Source organism: Ruditapes philippinarum, unplaced genomic scaffold, assembly GCF_026571515.1.
Source record: "Ruditapes philippinarum isolate M1 unplaced genomic scaffold, ASM2657151v2 ctg3082_1_1_1_1, whole genome shotgun sequence".
Taxonomy (NCBI): domain Eukaryota; kingdom Metazoa; phylum Mollusca; class Bivalvia; order Venerida; family Veneridae; genus Ruditapes; species Ruditapes philippinarum.
In genome coordinates, this window is record NW_026852020.1 from 72,808 (window position 1) to 88,312 (window position 15,505).

Sequence of the window (15,505 nt, forward strand, 5' to 3'; positions counted from 1 at the left end):
TTATAACAAGCAGCAAATAGATTCGTCCTGTACAGTGTTTGAAATGTCAAATTTGTTTACAAATTTTAATACGCTTTCATAGAAAAGCTTGACAAATAATTTAAACCGCAGTGTCTTGTATTTGTGGTTAAAATATACATAAACTTTGAATAATTAAGGAAAAAAAATCAGAATGGGTGTTTCTGATTTGGATTATTCTGTGTTTTCTAAAAAAAAACTATTATGATGAAACAATAGAGCCTTGTTTTAGTCGGGTCCTGATGACAGTTTTATGAAATAAAAAAGCATAATTTTAATCTAAATTACAAATTATGATTTCGGTCGAAACGATAATTAATTGTTTTATGTTACTGAATTGCTAAAATGGTGTATACAGACGCTTTTCCTAAGATAGGTCATTGGCCAAGAGTGCAATTTTAGATATTTGAAAAGAACATGATTTATAATTATATTCTGTATATTAAACAAAATTAAAAGTTGAATTACATTTAATGTATATGAAAGTCTCCACTGCTTTAAGAAATGGTTGCAGTTTACTGACAACAAGTTCACAAAGATATTTGTTGACACTTTGTCTTTTTTGACCATTGATATTTTTTTTGACAGGTGAATGTTGTTGACAGGTGATCTTGATTGACAAGCAGTTTTTTTGACCAGTGGTTTTTGTTGACAGTTGATCTTTGTTAGCAAGTGGTCTTTATTAACAGTAATCTTTATTGACAAGTGTTTTGTTGACAGATGATCTTTGTTAAAATTAGTTACCTTTATCTGTAGATGATGAATGCAGACAAGTGGTCTTTGTTGACAATGAATGCAGACAAGTGGTCTTTGTTGACAAGTGATTTTTGTTGATAGATGATCTTTGTTGACAAGCAGACCTTGTTGACAGGTCTTCTTTGTTGACAGGTGATCTTTGTTTAAAAATGGCTTTGTTGACAGATAGTTATATTGAAATTAAAGATGTCTTTATGACAGATTTTGTTGGCAAGTGTTCTTTGTTGATAGGTGTTCTTTGTTTAAAAATGGCTTTGTTGACAGATAGTTATATTGAAATTAAAGATGTCTTTATGACAGATTTTGTTGGCAAGTGTTCTTTGTTGAAATGCATTATTTGTTGACAACAAGTGGTCTTTGTTGACAAGTGGTCTAATAGCCACTTTGTTGATGTTTTGAAAGTTTACTTTGTTGATGTTTTGACTTTGTTGACAAGATAGTTTCTACATAAAGGTTTTATTACATTATCTAGCCAAAAGGAAGCTAAAATAAAAGCTTAGCCCTTTAATAGTTAAGATTAATTTTTAGCTCGACTATTCGATAAGAATAAGTAGAGCTATTGCAGTCACCCGAGCGTCGGCGTAACCACTTATGTTAAAGTTTTTGCAATAGTTCAAATATTTTCAAAGTCCATAGACATATGGCTTTGAAACTTTGCACACTTGTTCACCATCATGACCCCAACCTGTAGACAGGAGGAGGTAACTCTATCAAGCATTTTGACAGAATTATGCCCCTTTTTCGATTCAGAATTTACGTTAAAAGTTTTTGTAATAGTTCAAATATTTTCAAAGTCCATTGACATATGGCTTTGAAACTTTGCACACTTGTTCAACATCATGACCCCAACCTGTAAACAGGAGGAGGTAACTCTATCAAGCATTTTGACAGAATTATGCCCCTTTTTGTATCGCCTTGAAAAGGTGACATATAGGGGTTACTTTCGTCGGCGGTGTCGGCGGCGGCGTCTGTGTTGGCGTCGTTGTCGGTGTCGTTGTCGGCGTCGTTGTCGGCGTCCCCTAAAGCTTGTCCGGAGCATAACTCACTCACTATAAGCCTGATTGACTTCAAACTTGGTATGCATGCTTCTTTCAATAACCCGAAGTGCAGTGCACAAGGACCGGTACTCTGCAGTTCTTATTTTTTGAGTTATTGCCCTTTGTTAATTTTCATACTTTAATTTTGTCCGGGCCATTTCTCTTCAACTAAAAAAGCTATGGACTTGAAACTTCATAGGGATGATAGATCTCATTATTAAAAAGTGCAGTGCACAAGAACCAGTACTCTGCACTTCCTAATTTTTGAGTTATTGCCCTTTTTGTTAATTTTCATACTTTATTTTTGTCCGGGCCATTTCTCCTAATGTATAAAAGCCATGGACTTGAAACCTCATAGGATGATAGGTCTCATTAAGAAGAAGTGCAGTGCACAAGAACTGGTACTCTGCATTTCTTATTTTTTGAGTTATTGCCCTTTGTTTATTTTCATACTTTAATTTTGTCCGGGCCATTTCTCCTTAAGTATAAAAGCTATGGACTTGAAACTTCATAGGATGATAGATCTCATTATTAAGAAGTGCAGTGCAAACAAGAATCGGTACTCTGCATTTCTTAATTTTTGAGTTATGGCCCTTTGTTAATTTTCATACTTAATTTTTGTCCAGGCCATTTCTCCGAAAGTATAAAAGTTATGGACTTGAAACTTCATAGGATGATAGATCTCATTGAAAAGAAGTGCAGTGCATAAGAACTGATACTCTGCATTTCTTATTTTTGAGTTATTGCCCTTTGTTGATTTTTTTACTTTATTTTTGTCCTGGTCATTTCTCCTCAAGTATGAAAGCTATTTACTTGAAACATCATAGAATGATAGATCTTATTGATAAGAAGTGCAGTGTACAGAAACTGCTGCTCTGCACTTATTATTTTTTTAGTTATTGCCCTTTGTTATTTTTCATATTTCATTTTTGTCCTGGCCATTTCCCCTAAATTACATTGTTCACAAGGCGACACATCCGACTCGCGGAGTTCTAGTTTGACTTAGAATTTACGTTAAAGTTTTTGTAATAGTTCAAATATTTTCAAAGTCCATTGACATATGGCTTTGAAACTTTACACACTTGTTTACCATCATGACCCCAACCTGTAAACAGGAGGAGGTAACTCTATCAAGCATTTTGACAGAATTATGCCCCTTTTTCGACTTAGAATTTACGTTAAAGTTTTTGTAATAGTTCAAATATTTTCAAAGTCCATTGACATATGGCTTTGAAACTTTGCACGCTTGTTCACCATCATGACCCCAACCTGTAAACAGGAGGAGGTAACTCTATCAAGTATTTTTTTTACTATCAAGCAGTAAGAATAGTCGAGCGTTGCTGTCCTACCGACAGCTCTTGTTCAAAGTTTTTATTGTATATTCTGTATGCCCTGTTATAATTTGATGTGTCATACATGTTTGACTATTTTTAGTACCTGTTCACTTAATATGTATTATAGAATAAAACCCGGATGAATAAATAATACAACTACCAAATATAGACAAATTTCAATTTAAGATGTATTAAAGACCTCCAAATATGTATCAAGTGTGCGTATTTAACGTGTGTATTTACGTATATATCGACTCAAATTCAATACTATAAGCTTGTGACTCATCAAACTGCAACAATGATAAACCTTAAAAACATTTAAATTTAAATGTATTGAAATTTAAATGTTTGTGACAAATAAGGTTTGGTCAAATTCCTTTAATTCATTATTTAGGATTTGTAAAAGGCATGACATAAAGTGTATTTTCCTATTCTATTAAATTTATTATTAATATACTATACACATAAATGCTTTAAATGGTTTATTGAAATATGTTTTATTTTAAACATTAAATTAAGTACTTCAGAGTACTTCAGAATATATTTGTTTCCATTCCCCCTTCCCCCGTCTTGAAAAAAACTCCAACAGAACATGTCCTCATCTGTGGCACTGCAGGAGACTTAACCAGAAATTTTATTTAAAAAGCTGCATTTTGTTTGTTATCATGATAGTGACTTTCATTCATAAATTATTTTTGTTGCAACTGCATTCTTAACTTAATTATCAAATATATCACTTCAAGTCACTTGAAATACATTGTGTAATAAATATTTATAACTATATGATTAATTATCATGATATGTTTGTAAAACTTAAAGCGTTATGATAATACCTGATGGAAAATTTGTTGAATATAACGATTATACGTGTGTATATTCTATAATTGAATATTAATTGTCAATTAGCAATTGCTAAACTTGAAATTACATGTATAATGGGGGACATTAGTGAATAACCTCCCCTGAGTACTCCCTATAAATAGATAGGTCCAAAGCTATTGGATTACTCGGACTTTATCGCCTCTCTCTTTGTAGCAAACTGAATTAATTAGGGCTAAATATTATCATTTGTAATATTCAGATTAAATATTGCGATAAGATGTAGAATCTGTTGACATAAATGAAACATTTTTTTCTTATTGTTTACATATTTGTTGATGCATGTGGAAATAATTGATTAAAACATATCAACCTGTCTTACATAAAACTCAACGATAAAAGCAAAGGATTCCAAATATTTGGACCTACTTACATTTTGGTTAACCTCGGTTTTTATCAAGGGAAGATAATCCCCTATTGTCCCTCTTATTACTTCATCCCTAGAAGCTTTTATAAATTTTATTGCTATAAAATAAGATCATATGGGATTTGTGACTGTATAACCCTTGAAATGACTTGTGGGCTATTTAAGAAACTACATTTTGAATAATATATAAAAAATATAATATTACTATAATATTTAGTGGTTAATACTAATATTGATATTATCTGTTTTGTAGTGAGCTTTCCATTCATTGAGGTTTTAAGCCAAAAAAAATGAGATTTATTGTAATTATGTGCATAGGTATAGGAAATAATTATTCATTTTATTGTGGCGTCGTGACAAAGCCCCGATCATCTGTCACACTTATCACGCGGCAAGAATAAACAATGTAAATGTTAGAAATAATCAATCTTTCGATTACCAGCTTTTCCTGTATTATATATACACTTACACACATATATACAACTTTGGTTGATTATATATGCAACAGCATTAAACTGTCTGGAGTTGCGACATCGTTTCAGCGAACTTTTGATATAAACTGGTTTATGTATTTTTTGTAAGAGGACATTTACTACATTATTTAATTATTTATAACCAGTTAATGAGTTTGCAATTGTCTGTATGTGAATTTAAAATTAATGGTATAATTCTTATTGTTCTGTCCTTAGCTGACAGATAGATAACGAAACGACCCAAGTTGCTTTATGGATTTATTTCGTAAGAACTGGAACAAACAAGAAATACATATTAAGTAAATAAGTCTTGAGTTATTTATCATTCTGATATGTCGAGACAAAGTTATAACTAGTTGACCAGAAAAGATGTACTAAAAATTATTTAATAAAGCTACACAAAAATAATAATGTTTTACCAACTGACTAGAAAGTTAAAGTATGAATTGAATATTTCTATCAACAACCAATATAGTCTATAAATCTATTCAAGTATGTAAGCAAAATATATGGTCCAAAAATGTAGCAAGTAACATATTTGTTTTACATATGAAAAATGACCTACGTCATGCACTGTCTAACTTGGCTTGAAATGACTGGACAGTATGCTTCCTGTCTTAACACTCATCTCTGTAAACAAACAATTATAATTGTAACAACCTTAACCTTTTCCCTGATACAGCCCCCTTAATTTACTGCTTTACACCCCATAATACAGTAGCCAGATAGATAATCAATAATCAATATCCTACTGATAAGGAGTCACACACTATCTCCATATAGGGTATGATAAATTATAGGTAAAATTGGTCAAATTAGATACCTATATACTTTAACTGGAAAATAAAGTATTAAGTTGTGTTTTGACAATTTTTGTATCAATAAAAAGTTTGTAGAGAATTGAAATACCTTTCCAATGGTATAAATATCATATTTGTTGGGTTTATACAAATATGTCTACATGAGTTATAAAGTAATAAACTATATATACTTGATGGTGTTTTTTTCTCCATTGTTTCAGATAGATTAGGCTACTTATGTGTTTTAACTAATGTGAAATGGTTTAATTACAAGTTTGACAATATATATGTCAATGTAAGATTTGTAGAGATTTGAATTATTTTTCCAGTGGTATAAATTTTATATTTGTGGGCTTTATAACAGTATAATTACAGTAGTTATAAACAATAAAATGATGTATAATTTTTCTCTCTCTTTTACAGGGATTAGGGAAATATGGCTAATTTATTATTAATTTTTTTGGTTTTATGCAGCATTCATTTTTAGTGAAATAAAAAACAGTCAAGTTCTTTTTTTTTAACCTTTTTTTATACCAGTAAAAAGAAATCTCACTTTGTTTTTTTTTTATTTATTTTATAAGTTTTTTTTATAATTTATTTCATAATAGTAACTGTCATTTCTGTAATACATGTATATAACTGTTGAATGAAATATTTCAGAATTTCTGCTGTCATGGTCATATATTTTCTTCATGAATTATGAATTTAATTAAATTTTATCATTTATAGGATCTAATTTGATCAAATGATGATAAAGGAAAGACATCCTCGAGTTCCACGGCCTTTTCGGCATTTTCATGTTGCCGACATCAAAGATGATATATGGGATATGATTTTATCAATGTCGTATAATACACGGCCCCATGCTGTGTCTGTTATGAAAACAATAGCGCACATGAAAGAATTTAAACTATTAAACATTTCTTTGTCGGTCATTTTCTTAAAAAAATCGCCGCTGCTACCGGAAATATTTTATTGGCAGGGGCCAGAGAGATACCCCTAGTCAGGACGTTAATTAATCCGTGTATATACACATGTCAGCTATCATAAACCAAAACAAACATCAAATCCATTATACCATGCCTGGCACGTGAACGACCCGTGATCATATAAATACTATTTATTCATTAGTTGCTATTTTTAGACACTTTTGTTCCTGTCTTACGATACGTTCTATATTTATTTCATTGACCCGCGCACTCATTAACTGCGTGACGTAAGGAAAACCCCTCACCTGGTTGGTCGCTAATTATACAAAAACTTTAAATAGTAACACCATAATTTTATGCACGGAATCCCCTCATAAAATGTTGATCTTTACGATAACACAATTTACAGGTCTATTTTCCGGGAAAATTGTTGATTTTTGGACAGGTAAATATTGAAGTCGGCGAAAGTCGCTTCCATTGAGATCATGCATGTCGGCGATTCTCGCTTACATGCGGTAATCGATAAAGCCGTCGATTCTCGCTTCTATCAGGGAATGGTAAAAGACGGCGATTCTCGCTTCTATAAGGGAAAAGGTTAACATATCAAAAGGTTTTAAAGCAATACAGTGAATAATACTGCAAATATCTCAAAAGGTTCTAGTCTAAGACAAAAGGGCATGACACCTTAATTAAACAAGCATCATTACAAAATAGCCCAACATAACACTCAACTGGTATAAAAATTACTTAAATTGTCACAAATCAACAGTTAAAACATAAATCTATTTAACCATCTTTTCTTTCACACACAATGATTTAGTGGCATATTACCCAAATGAAAATAGTGGTGCTTAACCTAACCGTACGGAATGGGAACGGCTAGCACGGCAAAAAAGCGCCTATGATTTTACACACACAACGGACTCTACATGCTTAATTAACGTGATCTTTATATGGAAAAGGAAAGAAAATATACTATAACAATCACATAATACAAAAATAGGCCATAACTTACTCGCTAACTCAAAGAGATGCGGGAAAAAATTAGATTTAATTTGCCGCAAAATAAGGCGGAGAACGTAATTTCTGCAAAGCGTGAAAACCAGTAGCAGCATCGCTAAAGTTTACACCGTTCCGGTACACTCCCCCTGTGAGGAATCACCTTAAAACAAACAACCTAATGTGAGAACCACCTTAATTAATGCACTCATGTGTGGAACACCTTAAAATTCACTGTAGTGTTCAAACAAGATAAAAAAAGACCTATTAACATACAATTATCATAAATGCATATGAAAGTGATACATGAAAAAAGTTTACAATTATAGCATAAATGACCTAAGGTACATAATTATATCAAAATGAACATAAAATATTGTAATGTGGTACTGAAGATATGAGTCTTGTCCTCAACATTGACACAAAATTTACTAATGCACATAGGTATTTACAAGTCACACAACTAATATTACAGAAAAAACATGAAAAGATACAATTCAAGTGAAAAAATATCATACACCATACATACACTTTAGCAGTCACACATACTGGCCAGTACAATCAATCAAGCAGGTACACATAGTTCAAGTAATATACTAGTAACCAAAAACATGTTTTAACAGAGGTAACATCAATTAAGCACAAAATCCTATATCTAGTGTTTTTGATTAAGTCTTAATTAACAAGAAGAATCATATCAGTAATTGGGCGAGTTAAAGTGCTACATCTGCCATGTTTGCAGACTCGGACTTCAGCTTTTCTAACAAGTTTGTCACTCTCACTAGGTATTGCATTAACAACCACACCGACAGGCCATTCTGCACGAACAATAGTCTTATCCTTCAATAGCACAACATCTCCATCCTTGATGCTCACTTCTTGCTTTTGCCATTTTCTCCTTGATTGAAGAGTATTGAGGTAGTTGTCCTTCCACTGTTTCCAGAACAAGTCAGAAAGAACCTGTACCATCTTCCACTGCTTCTTGTACATGTCTGGGAGGTCCAAGTCAAAACAAATGGAAGGGTCCCCATCAATCTTCTGGTTCAATAAAATTGAAGGAGTCAGAACAGCTACATTGTCTGGATCGTTAGAGATCGGTGCAATAGGTCTTGAGTTCAAAATGGCCATCACCTCTGCCATCAAGGTCACTAAAACCTCATGTGTCAAATGCTTGTTTGCAGCCTTTGAAAGGACATTATCCAATATCCTTCTTGACATCCCTATTACTCGCTCCCAGACTCCACCCATGTGGGAAGAGTGAGGTGGGTTAAATTTCCATGTAACACTGCTCTTAGCCAGACAGTCCGCCACGGGTTCATCTTCAACATTTACAACGTTAAATTTCAGATCATCCATCGCCCCGACAAAGTTTGTGCCACGGTCCGAACGGAATTCTTTAACATTCCCTCTAACAGCGATAAAGCGGCGTAATGCGTTGATAAAGGATGAGCTGGACATCTCCTCAAGAACTTCTATATGGACTGCTCGGGTGGTTAAGCATGTGAAAAGTGCAGCCCAACGTTTTGCATGAGCAACTCCTCCCTGGTGCGTCGTGGCTACCACCTCCCAGGGTCCAAAGACGTCAACACCTACGTAAGAAAAAGGAGGACCAGGAACTAGCCTATCTGTCGGTAAATCAGCCATCAACTGATGTTCTGTTTTCCCACGACCTTTACGGCAAGTTACACATCTATGAAGTATACGTGATATAAGCCTCTTGGCCCCAACAATCCAATATCCCGCGTTACGTATAGCTCCTTCAGTAATGTGTCGTCCTTGGTGGTTACATAGGTCATGGTAGTAACGCACAAGTAATGTTGAGATGTAATCTCTGCTTGATAACAATACTGGTTTCACTAAGTCTTTAGAAAGTACGGAGCTATCTATAAGACCTAAACGGCCTCCAACACGAACTATCTGATCCTTGTCCAAAACTGGATTAAGTTGAACAATTGGGCTGTTCCTATCAACTGGTTTTGACTTCTGAAGACACTTTATTTCATCATAATATGTTTCTTTCTATCGCCAAACAATGAAAGTTCTGTTTTTTTGCGATAGTCCACAATGTAGATATTTTCCAACAATTTGTTCAAATCAGATGTTTGCGGGTTTTAAAATTTTCTACAGCTCTCTTAAGGACAAAAAAATGTGTTCCCAGTTTTCCCCAACAAGAAAACCTTTCAAAGTGGTCTGCGTGCCCCGTAGTTATGAGGACTTCACAAAAACTCTTGCCGACTTTTATCCGGTAAGTCAAGGGAAAAGTTTAAAGAATGTCCTTTTTTGCAGTCTGCAAAAGGCCCGGCCCCTTGTAACCAATGTCAACAGCTGGGACATACATCCTCTGCCCCCAATATCAGGGGGGTTGGTTTTTGTATTCAATACTCCATTTCAGCTTTGGGTTAAGAAGAAACCTTGAAATCTTTACATACATAGTTGAAAAAAACTTGGTTTTTATTGTTTTTGTAACCCACAAAAACCCTTCTTTTGAAATCCTAACAGAGTTGAAAAGTTACGTAAAAGGACTATACTGTCTACCTAGTTTGCGCAGGGGGGTCAAAAAACTCAAACCCTAGGTAGGTATGCCCCTTTGGTGGGCCCTAACTTACCTTCCAATGAAAACCCTTTAAAAACTTCCCCACGTCACTCTGAACTTATATACGCTACGCACTTACAGTTTTTTCAGATGCTTTTCCGAAAGACACAGTGTTTTCAATACACAACTAAAATGATCGGGTAAGTCATTCGGGGATTGTGATTTCCGCGAGACGCAAAAAAATGTTTTTCCAGGCATCCCACTTTGTCTTAAATCAGGATTAAGGGGTTTCCCGCGCGGGCCTTTTAAAAATTTCTCGGGTAAAAAATCTTTCCCGAAGGTGAAAGGCGTTTAAAAAACCCAAGGGGTCGTACACACTATTCAGAGTTTGAGAGAAGACCACGGCGTGTGTAAGGCTTCGATTCAAGTTCCAGGCTAAATCTAAAACTATCAGAGTTTAGTTCCCAAGACAAACCAAGGCTCTGGTTCACAGGTAGCTTGTCTACATCAAGGTTAAGTGATTTTAAGATCATTTTGTAAGTCTTCTTCAGGAAAGGCCTTCATGACCTGTTTTTTGTTAGAGGCTATCTTATGGAGTCTTAGATTGGCAGTACTGAGACAAGCCTGGGTTCTCTTCATGAGGCTTATAGTGTCATTAGTATTTGGTAGGGAAATAAGGCCATCATCTACATAAAAAATTGTTGTTGACAAAGGCATTTACATCCTTCTCTGCATCTTCAACAGTCTTTTCGTAAACAGTAATTAGCGACTGCTTGGTGATGGGCTATTCCCAAACACGTGAGCACACATGCGGTACTCTATCAAACTGTCATCAGGGTCATTGTTCCTATACAAAAAGAACCTTAAGTAGTCGCGATGGTTTCTCCTGCACAAGAAAGGAGTAAACACATTTGTTCTATATCCGCAATTACTGCACAAGAGTCTTTACGGAACCGTAATAATACTGCTAACAGACTATTGATCAGGTTTGGTCCACACAATAGGGTACTGTTCAAGGATGTTTCCTTTGCAGATGGCTGAGGAATCAAATACGCCTCTAATTTTGTCTGGTTTTTTTAGGATGGTATATACCAAAAATTGGCAAAATACCAGACTTCTCCATTGCCCAATGGTGGTGCAACCTCTGCAGCTCCCGACTTCATGACCTTTGACATAAATTCAACAAAGTGCTTTGCCTTGGTTGTATTTCTTTTGAGGCTTGCGTCCAACATCAATGCTCGTCTAAGGGCGATATCGCGATTGTTTGGTAACAACGGTCTGTCCAATCTAAAAGGAAGTGGTGCTACCCAATAACCTCTTTCGTCTTTCTTACACTTTGTTTCCATGATTGACAGAAATTCTCGATCCTCTATGGGGGTCCCAAAAATTTATTGTCGTCTCTATTCTCGATCCCCTAAACAGGGGGAAAAACAAAAATGGGCTTTTAGGTTAAATTTTGAAACAAGAGGGGAAATCGCTGTCGTCCGTCTCGAAAGAAGTTTTTTTAACAAGATAGGAGGGGTTTTTGGGGATTCCAAACATGTTTTTCCTATAAGACCATCCTAAGTTAAGCAACTGTGCATAAAGGGGCCTCACCCCAAAAATTTGGGTTTTTCCTGTTACGTTTGGGAATTTGCAATTTAACAAATGATGTCTTTTTCCTCGTCTAATCTGGTTTTTCGAGAATTCGCGGGTAAGAATATTTTGTGAGTGGAGTTGCAATTTTTCCCTTTTTGCGGGATTCTGAAACACTCGGTTAATTAATGGTAAAATTGAACTTGGGTCCTTCACTACCCTCTATAATGAAAACCTTGTCCTGTGCGCCCAGATGTGGTAAAACTTTTCCGCTACATGAAACAACGGTATAATTCTATCTCTTTAAAAAGAGCAGATGTTTCTTGAAGATGTCAAAAAAGCGAGAGTTTGCCAACGTTCTATTACTTTGATCGTCAAGGAACAACGTACATTTTTACTTTAAAATTGGTATTATCCCTTTGTGGTATACGTTAACCCTTTAAGTAATTTTTGGCACATGATTTGCACAAAGAAGCAATCTCCATCACAATTTAGAACACTTGGAGTTAACACTATCGTGACTTCTTGAACTTGGACTCTCTTGCTTCTTGTCATTGTCCTTTTGCCTTGTCATACTTTTCTGTTGGTTTCCAATCAAAATGTAGGCTACTTGTATGTTTCAAACTATTGCATTCATCACACTTAATTGGTACCTTGCAGTCCCTAATTCTATGTTCAAACTTGCAACACCTGAAGCACAACTTATTATCTTTTAAAAACTGCCTTCGTTCCTCTATGGGCTTTTTCCTAAATTCTCTGCAGGTGTCAAGCGTATGTTGCGCGTATTTGTGTAAAGGGCACGTCCTACCTGTATTGTTAACCTCACCTTTGTTTGCATTGATCCGCAACGGTCTTCCAGATCTCTGCTGCGCCTCTTCCCTGTGCCCCTTCTGTGTAGATTGATCATGCCTGAAACTTGGATCATTGTATAAACTACACATCTCTTTAATGAAGCTAACAAAAAAGGTAAAGGGTGGAAATGTGACCAAGTGTGAGACCTTAAACTTTCTACCCCTATCAGACCATTTGTTTTGAATGTGGACTGGTAATTTAGCAATAATCGGGTTCACACCCATAGGTGAATCAAAATACCCTAACATATTTGCATACAAATCGTTCTCTTTCACACTTTCTATCTCTGACAAAACGTCACTTAGTTCGTATAGTTTCTTGTAATCTTTATTGCCTAATCTCGGGAAGGCCTCTAGCTTTTTTCTCAGCTTTTCTTCAACCATTTCCGGTGCACCATATCTCTCCTCCATCCTTTCCCAAATCTTCACTAGACCTATGACTGGATCGTGACAGTTTGCTGCTCGTAAATTGCCTGCTTGTTGGGATGACTCTGGACCGAGCCATTTCATCAGGAGATCAATTTCTTCACTAGGTGTGCACTCTAATTCCCCAACAACGTTCTTAAAAGTATTTTTCCAAATTACGTACTGGGTTGGGTCATCATTGAATTTAGAAAATCTTTGTAACATTACATCTTTTTTAACAAGAAATTTACCAAAGTCTTTAAACATATCTGCAGACTGTATCGGAGTATAAACTTGAGCACTAGGATTGAGTCTTATTTCAGATTGCTCTCCTTCAGTGTTCACATTTTGATTTTTGTCATTAACATAATGCAGTTGTTCACGCACGTAATTTTCTGTTCTTTCAGCATGCGACTCCTCTTCTTTGATTCCAACAGAACTACCTAGATCACACTCACTGATTGTTTCAAACAATTCATTTTCTGCTTCTGCCTCAGCAAAAATCTTTTTGTTCATTCAAGAGATCTAACTCGGCTTGAATAACCTTCTCCTCTCTATCTGCTTTTGCAACGCGAACTGTTTTTTTCTTCTTGTATCAGCGCTTGCTTTGTTTTCAATTCCAATTCCTTTTTTGACAGTTCCATTCGAGCCTTTGCAGCTTCTAGTTTGGCGCGTGCTCTTGCTGAGCTGGTTTTGTGAGTTTGTACTTCTGCCAGATTGTGCAGATACTCGTGAAACGTAGTCTGTTTCATTTAGTCTCTCATCGATTTTCTTTAACACTGCTTTTACAGAGTCATCAAGTTTAGCATCATATTCATAAAAGTCATTCAACAGTTTATCACTCTGTTCTGAATCCGACATTGCTGCTTTGAAACTACACCAATCAAGCTGGACGTCTACCGACTTCTTACTGTTCTGTCCTTAGCTGACAGATAGATAACGAAACGACCCAAGTTGCTTTATGGATTTATTTCGTAAGAACTGGAACAAACAAGAAATACATATTAAGTAAATAAGTCTTGAGTTATTTATCATTCTGATATGTCGAGACAAAGTTATAACTAGTTGACCAGAAAAGATGTACTAAAAATTATTTAATAAAGCTACACAAAAATAATAATGTTTTACCAACTGACTAGAAAGTTAAAGTATGAATTGAATATTTCTATCAACAACCAATATAGTCTATAAATCTATTCAAGTATGTAAGCAAAATATATGGTCCAAAAATGTAGCAAGTAACATATTTGTTTACATATGAAAAATGACCTACGTCATGCACTGTCTAACTTGGCTTGAAATGACTGGACAGTATGCTTCCTGTCTTAACACTCATCTCTGTAAACAAACAATTATAATTGTAACAACCTTAACATATCAAAAGGTTTTAAAGCAATACAGTGAATAATACTGCAAATATCTCAAAAGGTTCTAGTCTAAGACAAAAGGGCATGACACCTTAATTAAACAAGCATCATTACAAAATAGCCCAACATAACACTCAACTGGTATAAAAATTACTTAAATTGTCACAAATCAACAGTTAAAACATAAATCTATTTAACCATCTTTTCTTTCACACACAATGATTTAGTGGGCATATTTACCCAAATGAAAATAAGTGGTGCTTAACCTAACCGTACGGAATGGGAACGGCTAGCACGGCAAAAAAGCGCCTATGATATACACACACTACGGACTCTACATGCTTAATTAACGTGATCTTTATATGGAAAAGGAAAGAAAATATACTATAACAATCACATAATACAAAAATAGGCCATAACTTACTCGCTAACTCAAAGAGATGCGGGAAAAAATTAGATTTAATTTGCCGCAAAATAAGGCGGAGAACGTAATTTCTGCAAAGCGTGAAAACCAGTAGCAGCATCGCTAAAGTTTACACCGTTCCGGTACACTTATTAAAAAAAACATAGAAAAGTCCTTGTAGCAGTTACTTCCCCTTTTCACTACAGAAACCATAATGAGTGCCACCACATGAAAATTTGGCAATCACTGAGCCGAGTGTTAAAATTATTGTTGTCCCTTTTAATTTTAAATTTGATGCATTACTTTCTGTTACTTATGGTTTCTTTCATTAATTAAATTTATACTTTATGTAGAAAAAAGTATTAAAAAACAAATGATAAGAAGAATATGTCGTAAAAATAATGAAGTATTGAAAAAGGCTGCCATTTTTGGTCACATTATAAATGTAGCATCATGTGAGTTACAGACAGTGTTAGCAGGACTTATTCCTAAAACTGCTGTACAGACATGTTTTAACCCTATACTTCATAAAATATTGATTTACCAGGTTTATCTATTCCTTCTAAATACCGTGATATGATGTGTTAGACGCTTACTTCATGTTACCAGGATTTAGCAGGGCCAGTCATATCACTGTAACCAAGTATTGATGTGGTCTAATTTATAATCTATAAGTATCACTTTTTTTTTTAAATCAAAGCCAAGCTAGATTTAGTCCATTTCTGGTAAAGAACTTTTTTCTTGTGGCATAACTAAAAACAAGACTTTTGTCCATTTCT

General features: G+C 34.8%; 2 protein-coding genes across 5 annotated transcripts in view; one reads left to right on the plus strand and one right to left on the minus strand.

The window, feature by feature from the left end:
* LOC132746873 (solute carrier family 12 member 2-like) overlaps positions 1 to 15,505 on the plus strand; it is a 109,047-nt gene that overhangs the window by 28,456 nt on the left and 65,086 nt on the right. The gene's annotated exons all lie outside the window — the stretch shown is intronic.
* On the minus strand, positions 12,232 to 14,870 carry LOC132746856 (uncharacterized). Of its 2 annotated transcripts, XM_060736134.1 has the most exons (3): positions 14,748 to 14,870; positions 14,230 to 14,294; positions 12,232 to 13,937 (listed from the first exon to the last, which is right to left on the minus strand). In XM_060736134.1, the coding sequence occupies exon 3, from the start codon at positions 13,470 to 13,472 to the stop codon at positions 12,252 to 12,254; it is 1,221 nt and encodes a 406-aa protein (XP_060592117.1). In that variant the 5' UTR covers positions 13,473 to 13,937; positions 14,230 to 14,294; positions 14,748 to 14,870; the 3' UTR covers positions 12,232 to 12,251. The 2 variants fall into 2 exon arrangements, with proteins under 2 accessions (XP_060592117.1, XP_060592123.1); XM_060736140.1 differs by lacking the exon at positions 14,748 to 14,870 and having other exon boundaries at positions 14,230 to 14,546.

What these genes read in the sequence shown, in the direction of transcription:
- LOC132746856 (XM_060736134.1), bottom strand. Translation starts at nt 13,472, where the DNA reads ATGAACAAAAAGATTTTTGCTGAGGCAGAAGCAGAAAATGAATTGTTT.